Source organism: Lepidochelys kempii, chromosome 5, assembly GCF_965140265.1.
Source record: "Lepidochelys kempii isolate rLepKem1 chromosome 5, rLepKem1.hap2, whole genome shotgun sequence".
Lineage (NCBI taxonomy): Eukaryota > Metazoa > Chordata > Testudines > Cheloniidae > Lepidochelys > Lepidochelys kempii.
This window is the reverse complement of record NC_133260.1, coordinates 25,678,114-25,692,258: the sequence shown is the minus strand read 5'-3', so window position 1 is coordinate 25,692,258 and position 14,145 is coordinate 25,678,114. Positions and strand designations below refer to the sequence as shown.

General features: G+C 39.3%; 1 protein-coding gene across 3 annotated transcripts in view; it reads left to right on the top strand.

The window, feature by feature from the left end:
* LMBRD2 (LMBR1 domain containing 2) overlaps positions 1-14,145 on the top strand; it is a 56,549-nt gene that overhangs the window by 13,982 nt on the left and 28,422 nt on the right. The window contains exons 2-7 of one of the 3 annotated variants that reach the window (XM_073343754.1): positions 2,801-3,030; positions 3,591-3,691; positions 7,778-7,873; positions 8,871-9,038; positions 10,653-10,863; positions 13,933-14,007. In XM_073343754.1, the coding sequence (XP_073199855.1) occupies positions 2,857-3,030; positions 3,591-3,691; positions 7,778-7,873; positions 8,871-9,038; positions 10,653-10,863; positions 13,933-14,007 (825 nt within the window). In that variant the 5' untranslated portion in view covers positions 2,801-2,856. Of the gene's footprint in view, positions 1-2,800; positions 3,031-3,590; positions 3,692-5,451; positions 5,537-7,777; positions 7,874-8,870; positions 9,039-10,652; positions 10,864-13,932; positions 14,008-14,145 lie in introns of those variants that run through there. The other 2 variants (XM_073343755.1, XM_073343756.1) reach the window with 2 other exon arrangements.

Here is a 14,145-nt window from a genome sequence, read left to right as displayed (position 1 = left end):
GCCTGACCCAGTATGGCTGTTCTTATGTTCTTAAGGGACAGTTGTGTTTGAAGACAGGATAGAAGAGCATCTAGAAGAGATGGAAGAGAAGGAAGGATTTTAAATTCTATCATGTTGCTGTTTTTTTTTTCTTGTACTGAAATTACATATGATGAAACACAGTAGATTTTTCCATTGTATTAAAACCTGTAAGCATCAGTGAGAAAACACAGATACTGATAAAAAGTAATGCTACTCCATTAAATTAAATACCCCAAGAGGACCTGCTTCAGTACAGGAGGAGAAAAACACTATGACTGCACACCCCTAGTTGTTACTTATCACCCCACTTGGAACCCATAGAGGGTATCATCAAACTACTACAACCCATACTTGATAGGGACCCCATCCTGAAATAAATCTTTCCTGAATCCCCTCTTCTGGCCTTCAGACCCCCCAGCCTCTCCAAGTTCATCCCCAGAAGCAAGTTCCCCAGAGACCAGCACACACCAAGTCAAAGTGGCAGCAGGCCCTGCCAGAACAAGATACAAAACCTGCAGATGCATCTCCGCTGCTACAATGATTAACACCCCCAAAATACGCCTTTCAAGATCCATGGGTCCTATACATGCCTATTACAACCAGGGCTTTGGAGCTGTACTCCGGCTCCGCTCCAGCTCCAGGCAAAAACCTGCAGCTCCACTGCTCCGGAGCTGCTCCATGCTCCAGCTCTGCGCTCTGTTCCAAAGCTCTGATCACAATGTGTGGTGTACCTCATCCAGTACACTAAATTCCCTAGTAGCAACTATCTGGGTGAAACCAGACAATCACTCTGCTCTCAAATGAACTCGTACAGAAAAATGATAAAAGACAAAAACATCACATCACCTAAGGGTGAACACCATCACTCTATATCTGACATATCAGTCCTCATCCTCAAAGGAAACTTGCACAATGCTTTCAAAAGAAGAGCCTGGGAGCTTAAATTTGTAACTTTGCTAGACACTAAAAATCATAGACTGAATATAAACAGTAGATTTATGGCTTATTACAACAATCTATAACCCACTAACAACTCCCACACCCATTCCTTTCCTTTCCTCGCCTCCCTATGACTGAAGGGATGTTAACGGGGTGCTTCACCCTGATTGGTCCTTTGAAATATGTTAAATAGTTCTGCTAAACAATCTGTTCTACCTTGTATTTAGCTGTAACACTCTGAACCATGGCCAAAAGCAGTGGTTTTCAAACTTTTTTTCTGGTGACCCAGTTGAAGAAAATTGTTGATGCCTGCAACCCAACAGAGCTGGGGATGAGGGGTTTGGGCTGTGGAAAAAGGTAGGCACTAGCCTGCCTTAGCTGAGCAGCACCACCTATGGGACTATTAACTAGTGCCTGACATGCTGCGACCCAGTACTGGGTCGCGATCCAAAATTTGAAAAATGCTGGTCTACACTACAGTTGATATAACTGTCGCATACAGGGTATGGAAAAGTCACATCCATGAGTGACATAGTCATACCGGCCTGACCCCCTGGAGTAGACAGCACTATGTTGATGGGAGGGCTTCTCCCGTCAATATAGTTGCCACCTTTTGAGGAGATGGAATACCTATGCTGTTGGGAGCAGTTTTCCCATTGGCATAGGTAGCGGTTTCACTAAAGCACAACAGCAGTGTAGCTGCATTGTAAATGTAGACAAGCCCTGAGTACATTTCCCAGACCTGAAGAAGAGCTCTGTGTAAGCTCAAAAATTTGTCACTCTCATCAACCTAAGTTGGTACAATAAAAGATATTACCTCACCCACCTTTGTCTCTAGTAAATAACTAAATATACGATCAAGGTATATAGCATTAATTTTAAAAATTCTCAATATCTTGCTGAAAATGAAATTGGTATCTTACCAAATCTTTTTTTTTCTTTGTTCAAGCTCTCTAGTTTCTTATGCTAGAGATAAATAAAGGTAAAATAGTATGTTTTAGTGTTAGAAATAAGAGCAGAATTTCGTATTGGATTGTTACTGCTGTTAATCGAATTGAAAAGTTAGGGCTATATTCTCATCTAGTGAACAAGAAGTTGTCACTCATGCTATCTGATATCAAGTACTTGAGACCGAGAAGGGGGAGCCTTATAAATATATTACAAAATGTGACTGGAGGAATGCATTATTTTTTCTAACAGAACTGTGGGACAATGTGTTGTTTTGTGATTATAGTAAATGACTGTAAGCCAGGTGAATCTTAGTGTCCAATACCAATTGTGCCATTGACTCACCATGGAAGTTTTTGGACAGATGACTTGGTCACCTGCCTCAGTAAAACTATATGGAAAATTAGGTGAAAAGTAGGATCCTTCTGAAAGTCATATGATTTATCTACGCTGTTCTTATATAAACTTAAAAAGTGTGTGTCAGTAAGCTTCCATAGAAACATAGTTTGAGCATTCAGAGCTCATTTATTTCATATGTATCTTCTAGAGGTTTTAATGCAGTGGTCCCTATACTTTTCAGGATTGCACCCTCCCTTACCCTTGTCCACATTCCCCAGCGTCCCTGGAGCTGGGAGCAGGGCCGTGGCTCGGGGCAGGGGCGCGGTGTGAAGTGGGGTAAGGGGGCCAGGAATGGAGCCATGGCCAGGGGTGCAGGTTGAGAATGGGGCTGTGGGCAGGGCCGGAGCAAAGCTGGGAGTGGAGTGGGGCTAGGTGGTGCTCCTTCCCCTCCCCCAGTGGGGCTGGCCGTCCCCTCCACTCCCCTCTAGGGGGGCATGCCCCACAGTTTGAGGACCTCTGTTTTAATGTAATGAAATGTGTTTTTGTCTTACAGTTATGATCCACTTTCATAAGTGAGCTGCATTGGCTGGTTGGAGTGAATATATAATAATGAGTGGTGCAGCTTTGGGCATTGAGATAATATTTGTCTTTTTTCTGGCTTTATTCATACTTCATCGGTATGGAGACTTCAAGAAACAACATAGACTTGTGATCATAGCAACCCTGCTGGCTTGGTATCTTTGTTTTCTTATAGTATTTATATTGCCTCTGGATGTTAGTACGGTAAGGTTTTCCATTTTTGTAAAGCTTAGTACGTTATTGCTCTATTTAAAAAAAAAAAATCACAAAATACACTACACACTAAGAATACAGTTGTGTAAATCAGTAGAAAATATCTCTATAAGACAAAGAATTTTCAATTAAAAAGGCATCTTTTAAAAATTGTAAAGTTGAATAAAATGTCCTGTTAGTTCTGTCAAGTTAAAAATATATTTAAAATCAGCTAACTGAATTTTAAAATTCACTATTTATGTTGTTAATTTTAGTATTTCTCTCAACTTGAACAATGAACTAATAGAGTGAAATCAATTTTTTCTGGTCAGTTTTTCATCAATTTCACTCTCAATTTTTTTATGCACTAATTAAGTGCTGGGATGCAAATACTTAGGAATTTTTTTTTTAAACCTGCCTTACAAGAATTAAAAGTGAAAAGCCATGGAAATATTAGCATTTCACTTAATTTTGGTGCCAAATTTGATTTGTATCCCTATTCTTGTTTTTTTCAATAACTGTTTCACCTTGTTCCTAATAGTTGTTTACATGATGATTTCATTGTCTTCTAGACTATATACAATCGATGCAAACTTGCTGTTAACTCCAGCCCTTCAGAAAGCAGCAGCAGCAACATCATCATCAATGGATCTTACCCTACTTCTGCTCCAAGGTACAAAGAATGGTCTTATTTTTCTGCATCACAATATTAAAAGCATTAGTATACTTTTTAAGTAGGCAAAAATGTGCAAATAAAGAACTAGTACCTGTGCTGGAGAGAGTGCACTCTAAATTGAACATGACATGGTGATTGAAAGCTGTTAACAGGCACTGTTGTGAGGAGGGACAAGCATGACAATAAGATCTTGTGATTAAGGTATCTGCAGATCTCAATGCTTCTATTTTTGTTTATTTTTAATTGTTTTTAATGTTGTTACCTCCTCCACTTTGTCATAGACAAGACAAGAGAACTGAGGTTTTTAGAAGGAATTTGAATATACCAAGAGAGGAGCTTTTGTGAATTTCTTTTATTATTCCACAGACCTAATGCTTATTAGGGTTTTTGACCTTGACAGTATGCTTCAGAGACACACAGTCTTTCCTTTGTTTATGTATTCGTTATATCCAAGACTGTAGACCTCTGTAAATTTCAGACAACTCAAAAGTTATGATAGGTGCTCTATATCTGTCTGCTGGCAGAGAAGAAATCACACTTAGATGTCTGAGTTGTAGTGTGATGATTGGAGCACTGAAATCATAAAATCCGGATCCTCTTTCTGGCTTTTCCCCATTTGACCATGAACAAATCTCTTAACCTTTTTGTGCTATTTCCATGTTTGAAAAATTAATGTCATACTCTTACTCATCTCACAGAGACTTGAGGCTTAGTTAATTGTCAGTAAGCTATTTTGAGATTCTAGGATGCAAATTGATGTGTATGTGCAAAATTTTTGTTATTTCATCACCCCAAAGTGGAGAATATTAAGATTGTTTAACACCCAAAAGTCAGGAGATACCTGCATTAAGGTGGCATGCACAACACTTTTCCCCTTGATGGGTATGCATTGCTCAACAGTCTTAAATTATAAGACTTTCTGTTTCTCAAATAATGCATTATCCTACTATCTCTTCTACAACTTTAAATAAACCACTATCACATCTCTTTACTATAGTACATACTATACATACATACTCTTTACTGTACATAAGAATGGCCATACTGGGTCAGACCAATGGTCCATATAGTCCAGTATCCTGTGTTCCAATAGTGGCCAATGCCAGGTGCTTCAAAGGGAAGGAACAGGACAGATAATCATCAATTGATCCATCCCCTGTCACCCATTCCCAGCTTCTGGCAAACAGAGACTAGGGACATTTTAGAGCACGGTTTTGCATCCCTGCCTATCCTGGCTAATAGCCACTGATGTACCTAACATCCATGAACTTATCTAGCTCTTTTTTGAACCCTGTTATAGTCTTTGCTCTCACAACATCTTCTGGCAAAGAGTTCCACAGGTTGACTGTGCATTGTGTGGAGAAATACTTCCATTTGTTTGTTCTTTAAACCTGCTGCTTCCTATTAATTTCATTTGGTGACCCCTAGTTCTTGTGTTTTGAGAAGGAGTAAATAACTCTTCCTTATTTCTCCACACCAGTCATGATTTTATAGATCTCAATCATATCCCCCCTTAGCTGTCTCTTTTCCAAGACAAAAAGTCCAAGTCTTATTAAACTCTACTCATATGGAAGCTGTTCCCTACCCCTAATAATTTTTGTTGCCCTTTTCTGTAACTTTTCCAATTCCAGTATATCTCTCTTGAGATGGGACGACCAGAACTGCAAGCAATATTCAAGATGTGGGCATACCATGGATTTATATAGAGGCCATATGATATTTTCTGTCATCTTATCTATCCCTTTCCTAATGATTTCCAACATTCTGTTAGCTTTTGTGACTGCCGCTGCACGTTGAGTGGATGTTTTCAGAGAACTATCCACAATGACTCCAAGATCTTTTGTGAGTGGTAACAGCTAATTTAGACCCCCATAATTTTATATGTATAATTGGGATTATGTTTTCCAGTGTGCATTACTTTTAATTTATCAACACTGAATTTTATCTGCCTTTTTGTTGCCCAGTCACCCAGTTTTGTGAGCTCCCTTTGGAACTGTTTGCAGTTGGCATTGGACTTAACTATCTTGAGTAGTTTGGTATCATCTGCAAATTTTGCCACCTACTGTTTACCCCTTTTTTCCAGATAATTTCTGAATACATTGAAGAGTACTGATCCCAGTATAGACCCCTGGGGGACAGCACTATTTACCACTCTCCATTCTGAAAACTGACCATTTATTCCTACCCTTCGTTTACTGTCTTTTAACCAGTTACCGATCCCTGAGAGGACCTTCCCTCTTATCCCATGACAGCTTACTTTGCTTAAGAGCCTTTGGTGAGGGATCTTGTCAAAGGCTTTCTGAAAATCTAAACACACTATATCCACTGAATCACCCTTGTCCACATGCTTGTTGACCCCGTCAAAAAATTCTAGTAGATTGGTGAGGCATGATTTCCCTTTACAGAAAACCTGTTGCCTCTTCCCCAACAAATCATGTTCATCTATATGTTTGATAATTCTGTTTACTATAGACTCAGTCAATTTGCCTGGTCCTGAAGTTAAGCTTACTGGCCTGTAATTGCCAGGATCACCTATGGAACCTTTAAAAAAAATTGGCATCACATTAGCTATCCTCAAGTCATCTGGTACAGAAGCTGATTTAAATGATAAGTTACATACTGTGGCTAGTAGTTCTGCAATTTCACATATGAGTTCCTTCAGAACTCTTGGGTGAATACCATCTGGACTTGGTGACTTATTACTTTTTAATTTATCAGTTTGTTACAAAAGCTCCTCTAATGATACCTCAATCTGGAATTGCTCCTCAGATTTGTCACCTAAAAAGAATGGCTTAGATCTCCCTCTTATTCTCAGCCATGAAGACCAATGCAAAGAATCCATTTGGTTTCTCCTCAATGGCCTGATCACTGTTGAGTATCCCTTTAGTTTAATCTCAATTGTCCAGTGGCCCCACTGGTTGTTTAGCAGGCTTTCTGATTCTGATATACTTTAAAAAAAATTGATGTTACTTTTTGAGTCTTCAGCTAGCTTTTCTTCAAATTCTTTTTGAGCAAAACAAAGACATTAACTAAATAAAACTTTTTTTTTTTTTTTGTCTGCAATCATGTTAGTCATGCAGCCTATCTTAATTTGGGACATAGGCAGATTGTTAAAAATATCTCTGATTAAACTACTCTGCATGTGCAAATTGCTAATAATTCAGGCAAATCAAAAGCAACTTTTCACTGGAACACTCCAAAACACTTCTCAATAACTGCTATCTCTGTCAAACAATGTAACTTTCTTATCCCTTCTGTTCCTACTGCTTTGATACACAAGCAGATAAAGTTATTCTGTAGTGAGGAATGTGTTGGTGATTAGAAGCATTTGTTTTTCACACTCCTTGTACTCAGCAGTTTGAGTGGTTTTGCTCAAAGTTTCCAGCTTTCTCAGGCAAAGACTAGATTTGGAAAGTATCAGCCCATTGAGTGAAAGTTTTTTTTGTAAAGATGACTGACTCTCAAACTGAATTATAATGGAAATGCTTAGGTAACTGCACTGTTAGTAATGACTGCTCTGGGTAGAATTTTCAAAAGCTTCTAAGGAAGTTATGCACCCAAGTTCCATTGAAAGTTAATGGGAGTTATGCGCCCACTCCTTTAGGTGTTTTTGAAAATCCCACCGCTCAGAAACAATTACAGAATACGTAGAAGGGAAAACAACCATTTACTGTTTTTCACTTTGGCTCTTCCTTTTCTAAGATCTTGTTCTCTGAAAAAGAAACATTCTATGTAAGAAAAATATGAACATGCTTTACTGAACACAACCAAAAAAATTGCCTTACTAGTTGACTTCTGGTGAGTCTCTCATGGAATGCCAGTTGGGACTACCCTTTTTTTTTTTCCCCTTAAGAGAAATTGTCTTGTTCAGATATGTGCTCTTTTTGGTGCCAGTATTTATCAGCATAATTTTTAAGTGGGCTATAAACTAAATCTCTTACGAAACAAGTTAGTCATGCAAAAACATTTAATTAAAACAGTTTTCTGCAGTGGCAAGACTGAAAATAGTTTCTGGATAGAAGTGATGAATATTATGATATTTAGATTTTACAATTAACATGTGGCTCTCTGACCTTTTTACAGAAAACATAAGTGTTTCAAACCATGGAGTTATATTCCCAATGGAATTATGCCAATCTTCTGGCGTGTAGTATACTGGACATCACAGTTCTTAACCTGGTAAGTGAGGGAACTAGATCGCAAAGACCACAATATATATTCTGAAAATAAAAGTTGCTAGTATTTACAAATACCTTTAAGATTTCATTCCGAGAGATTCTTACATTGTCATCTGATGGTCTGGCAGAAGAAAATTGTTTTGAAATCAAATACCTTCTAACGTAGTTTCAGTAAAGCATTTAAACATGTTTAACTCCCATTAACTAATGGGGATTTAATGAGGAATATATCCAATTAAAAACCCAAGCACTGACAGTAAAACTTAATACAAGACAAATATACTTAACTAAATTCAAAATTAAAGAGTTTTGGTGTAGCAGACAGAATATTCCTTACTCTGGCCACTCTGAAGCTCATAAAAATGTTCTTTTATTCTGTGCTGCCATTGCTTCTGTATACTCTTGGGGGAGCAAGCGGCACAATCTATATCTAATATTCTGAGTCAGAGATATAATCTTAGCACAGATCAAAATAAGCAAATAAACAAAACCATTCCTGCCCAAGAGCAAAATGTTACAAGGTCTCTCTGTTCAGCAGTGCTCTCTTTTTTGAGGGTGAATTCTTCCAAGAAATGTGTGTAAGAACAAATCCTACATTTCATCATTATGAGAGGCTATAAAAAGGACTTAGCGGAATTTGAGAGCTACATAAGAGAAGGCACATGCCTGCAGTAGCTGCAACCAATATGTTTAGAGGGAAAACAATATGTGTATGCCTTGTTTTAGATATATTGGTTAGTGTATTAATGTGAAACTACGACCAAGAGGAGCAAAGCCTGTAGTGCTCTTATAAGTGGTGGTTTTTCATACTAAAGCTGTCTATAGATATTAATCTAAACACAAGTTATTTCAAGGTTTACTGTCAACTAGATGTATCTAAAGAGAACACAAATGTAATAGGTAACAGGTTTTGCTAGGAGAACTCTGCAAGTGAAAACTGGCAAATAGGGTAAAATGGAAAAATCTTACATCATTAATGTGTTTTTGTTTGATTCTAGGATTCTCTTACCTTTCATGCAGTCATATGCTAGATCAGGAGGATTCTCCATTACTGGAAAGATTAAAACTGCATTGATTGAGAATGCAATCTATTATGGCACTTACTTGCTGATTTTTGGAGCATTTTTAATATATGTGGCTGTAAATCCAAATTTCAATCTACAATGGTAAGAGTAATACTATTGTAAGTATTTGTCTTTGTTTTTTAAACTGTGTTTGTATTTCTCACAATATCTCTGCAATGGAGAAGTTGGGCAGTACTAATCTAACCTAGAATTTGGACTTGCTCTAGACCAGGGGCGGGCAAACTTTTTGGCTTGAAATTGTATGGAGGGCCAGTTAGGGGAGGCTCTGCCTCCCCAAACAGCCAGGCATGGCCCTACCCCCATCCACACCCCCTGATGGACTCCTGCCTCATCCACTCCCCATGCTCCCTGACCACCCCTGGAATTCCCGCCCCTGACTACCCCTCAGGACCTCTGCCCCCATTTCCCCCCTGTTCCCCACCCTCTGACCGCCCCCCGAACTTCCCTGTCCTCTATCCAACCCCCCTACTCCCTTACCGCACTGCCTGGAGCACCGGTGGCTGGCAGCCTGGCTGCACCAGGACAGACAGCCGCACCGCAAAGCACAGAGCATCAGGTCAGGCCGGGCTCTGCAGCCACGCCGCCCAGAGCATTGCGCCAGCGGCATAGCAAGGTAAGGCTGCAGGGGAGGGGGAACAGCTGGAGAGGGGCCAGGGGCCAGCCTCCCAGGCCAGGAGCTCAAGGGCCAGGCACGATGGTCCCTCAGGCTGGATGTGGCCCACGTGCCGTAGTTTACCCACCTCTGGTCCAGACTTTCCCTGAATATACTACTATTTCTGTTGATTTTTTTTTTCAAGACGTGTGTGTGTGTGTGTGTGTGTGTATAATTTGTATATGGTTTAGTCTGATTTCCAATATTTTCTCTCTAGCACTTGCTTTTCAGATGGCATTTCTGGAAAAACTTTTATTGGTCAGGTTTTTTTAGGAAGGCTTGTGGTAGTATTGTCTGTTTAAATGTTTCTGGGATCACATTTAAATTTTTGATCTGGGCCTTTATCTGCAGTTAACTTTGAAATGGAAGACTTCAATCAATAAACGTCTTTTCAAATCCTGGAATGTAGTATTTACAAAGAAACTTGCTAGCATTAAAAAAGACACTTGAAAATATGGAAAATAGTACAAATTAATATAAACCTCTACCATCATCTCTGGTATGGTAGTCTATTGTTCCAGCAAGTTTGCTGCTGGATTTTCTGATTTATTCTTTCCCCTTGCATGCCCCTGCCCCTTAAGCTTCAGAGGCAGGAAAAGGTGACTCTTGTATGTTGTTTTTCCCAGTATAGTCTGCCTCTCAGCACTCTGTATGAGTGCACCTGGTGAACAGCACTCACGTTGCTCGTTTAAGGCAGAGGCTTCTTAGTGGCTTTTTCTGGGGTGTCTCGTTTCAGGATATCTTTGTCATCTTCTCCTTTTCTCCCCAGCTTAGTCTCTGTATGATAGACAAGAAGATCTTCCGGGGCAGCATGTTAAGGAAAGCTGGGGACTGCTCTAGCCTAGTGGTGGATACTCAACCCTTTCAGTGCTTCAGCATGGGAGGTGGCCTATCTGCAAGAGAAACCTTTGGCTTATTTCAAAGACTTGAAAGATATAGACAATGCCAGCAGTTTCAAGTGTGACATAGTAGATAGGAAACTAATCTTGGTTCTGTGTATGTGAAAACGTAATTACTTACTGGCGGTCACTCTTCTGTTTTAGGAACCAGCTTCAGACAATTGGGATAGCAGCTGCCAACACATGGGGTCTTTTCCTTCTTGTGTTGTTGTTGGGGTATGGTTTGGTAGAAATTCCACGCTCTCACTGGAATGGAGCAAAAAAGGGGTACCTTCTCATGAAGACTTATTTCAAGGTTGCCAAACTGATGACTGAAAAAGCAGATGCAGAGGAGAACTTAGAAGATATTATGGAGGTGAACAAGCTAATTTTAATTAAGAAATATAAAGTGGGGAGGGTTTAATTATTCATCTTCAATTCCACATTTCCTCAAAAGGAGGAACATCTTAAGTAACACGAGCCTACTTTAGAAAGTTACTGTCATGAAATTATGGAAGTGGCCAGAGGTCCCAGTCGGGGTGCTAATTATTGTATAAAATCAGAAGTAAAAACAGTATCTGCTCTGAAGAGCTTACAAATGGCTACATGGTGGTAATTTGATGTGGTGCATCAGCAACGAGAACAGCAATCATCAGGTGTTGACTCTTGGATCAGTGCTGATCAATAAGGGGTGCATGCATAAAGATTTAGTGCACAGACCCCATTAATGCTCATGCAGCTTACACTGTTAACACTTCTGTGCGCTACTTAAAAACTTTCATTCTTAAAAATCTATCTTGTAATAATATATTCAGGATCTGTTTCTTGATTCTATTTATACTTCTTTTTGATGAGTGAACAGAAGGTATATTTGTTTTCCAAAGAGATTCTCTTGAGAAATGCACTACCATTATTCTTCATTCCTATGATTTGCCAGTGAGCAATAGAATCAAATCTTCTATTAAGAACAAAGTGTGAATCAAAGAAATTCAGCAATTAGTATTTACTGTCCTGTTCTAGTGCCCATGACCATAAAATTATGCATTTGACACTTGTGGGGATTTGTATGGTATGGTAACTCTTCCTACATATATACAGTGTGTTAGGGGGCATATTCCTTCACCCACTTACTTCCCTGGTCCTTCTCGCACGAACAGAGAGCAACAATACCCGAAGTCCGAAGGTGCAAACAATGGGATGTTTATTGTGAACTTCCAGCAAGTGTGATTCCAGTTTCCTTCCTCAGCGTCCCCGTTCCCAGCTCTGACACCACAGAGCCTTGCCTGTGTCCCTGTTCCCATTCCCCACCCATTAGCAAAACATGATTCCAATTTCCCACCCCCATTCCTTGTTCCCATTCCCCCCTTACTTCCTGATTGACTGCAGACTATATAGTAAAACTTTGTTCTGCTTAGCCATACCTTAACCAATCATTTCACTGAAATTTAACTAACCAATCCTAACATATTGTAACACGATTATCTAACCAATTCTATCCCACCACCTTAATTAGTTTACACCCAACAAAATTAATTATACAGCAGACGGAAACAATCACAGAACCAGACATAGATTATACAGACAAACAATAGGGAAATGGGGACTACAGTGATAGAACAACAAAAAATGAGGATTTCACATCCCAGCTATTGATAAATGAGTTCTTGCCAGACAGGATGCTATCAAACTAAGTTTTCTTTAAATCTTCTAGGCTCTTCCATTACTCTGGAGGTGATAGGCATTATCAGGACAGGAATGTATTCCTAACAGCCCAATAGCACCTTATTTCAGTGTGACTAGTTTGGAATGTAAGGATGTGACCGGTCGCTTCCCAGCTTATGGCTGCCTCTGCTGCTTAGCCAAAGGCCTTAGCCTAAGAACAGGGCCTCAGACTGTCACAGTAAGAGAAGGCCCTTACACTGGCAGACAGTGATTTTGATTCTTTCTTTTATACCTCTATAACTATCTAAGTGATAAGAACACACTTAAATTCTTAAATTATAGGCCTTTGCAGACAGCCCTGAATATCTATATCCTAACACAGGTGTGATAAAATGGCAGTGGAAACTTCATCTCCTTATTCTGGGGATGTTTTGGTGAAAGAGATACTGACAATTTTGCAGATCTATGAACTGAAAATTATGCTTTCTGAGCCTTTAGAACTTCCGATATTCAGTCATAGTTTATTGCCTGAAAAGCACTCCTGGCTGGAGGGATTGCTCACAGATTGAGGTCCAATATCTGCAACCCACAAGAACTACAATACTCAGGGAGGGCATCATTAGTTCTAGAAAGTAAAACCAGTGCTAAAATGTCTAGTATCTGAAAGCTTGTTGTGATTTTAAGGTTTGAAATGTTATGAACTTATTCTGAAAGTGAATGCACTATGCTTTGGATATCTGTGCATCACATGATATAATACATTCCTTGACATTGGTGAAATTCTCAAGGGCAATAATACCTGAGACTTCAAACAATGCTGACACCAGCTCAGCGAATTCAACTGTAGATCTCCAGATAAATTTGTCACTAGTACACCAGAAGAACTGTAGATTTCAGTCTTCCTGTAGGAGCACAGAAAACACCCAGATCCTTGAGTAAACTCATATAAAATAGTTATCTCATGCATTACCAATTGGATGGAGGAAGATATATGATTCTCCCCCATCTCTTTGACCTGTCCAAGCCTGGTGCATCACTGAGTTCTTGGCTGGAAACAGCTGTGACAAAACTTGCCTGTGTGTTAGGCAGCATCTTCCGTCTACTCGGCTATTATTGATGCTTGTCAAACATTCTTTGAAATGTGGCAACCAGAGGTGAGAGGGCAATACCTAGGCAGAGGGATTACAGGATATTCAAAAAATCCTTAATGGCAACAAGGGGATTCTCTGAAGGAACCTGGGATGAGTCACTTTCTGCCACTTCCAAGTTTACTTCCCTCGTGAGTCACCACAACAAATATCTAAAGCCACTAGCATTGCACCCTGGATCATTTTACATGTCTTATAACCCACTCACATTGAGTCACATACCAGTATTAAACAATATGTGACAAAATCAGGCAAGAATAAAACTTATTTCCCATCCCCAAATTAAAACAAAAAGCATTTTCCCGTCAATGTGCCTGATTAAAAACAGACCATCAGTTTCTGTTTTGTGTGCATGCACAGACATGATAGCATTTGTAGGTCTATTTGATGCCGAGAGTTTTTCTGATTTACTTTCCTATACTATAGGGAATATTGTGAAATTATTTTATATTGTTGATTTGCGTAATAAAGCTCAGCAACATTCATTGGTAAGAAATTTCAAAATTTTTGAAGAATCATTTGGGTTGGCGAGGACCTCTATTGGGTCACATAAGATTTCCACTTAAGAGCTTTTAGCCACTTCATACACTGAAATGACATGTAATGTTTCTGGGTTGTTTTTTTGTTTTAAACAGGAAGTCCGTAAAGTGAATGAGGGTATCAAGTATAATCACCCTTTGAGAAAATGCGTTGATACAATATTGAAAAAGGTAATTAATGAATTCTACAGTTTTAGAGATTCTTGCTCTTTTGTAAGTTCCTGAACATATTAAAATCTGACTTTAGCCCTTTTAAGACTCTTGTCCAATGTGAGAATTTCTTTTCTCGTAGTTTATTTTGTTTCAATA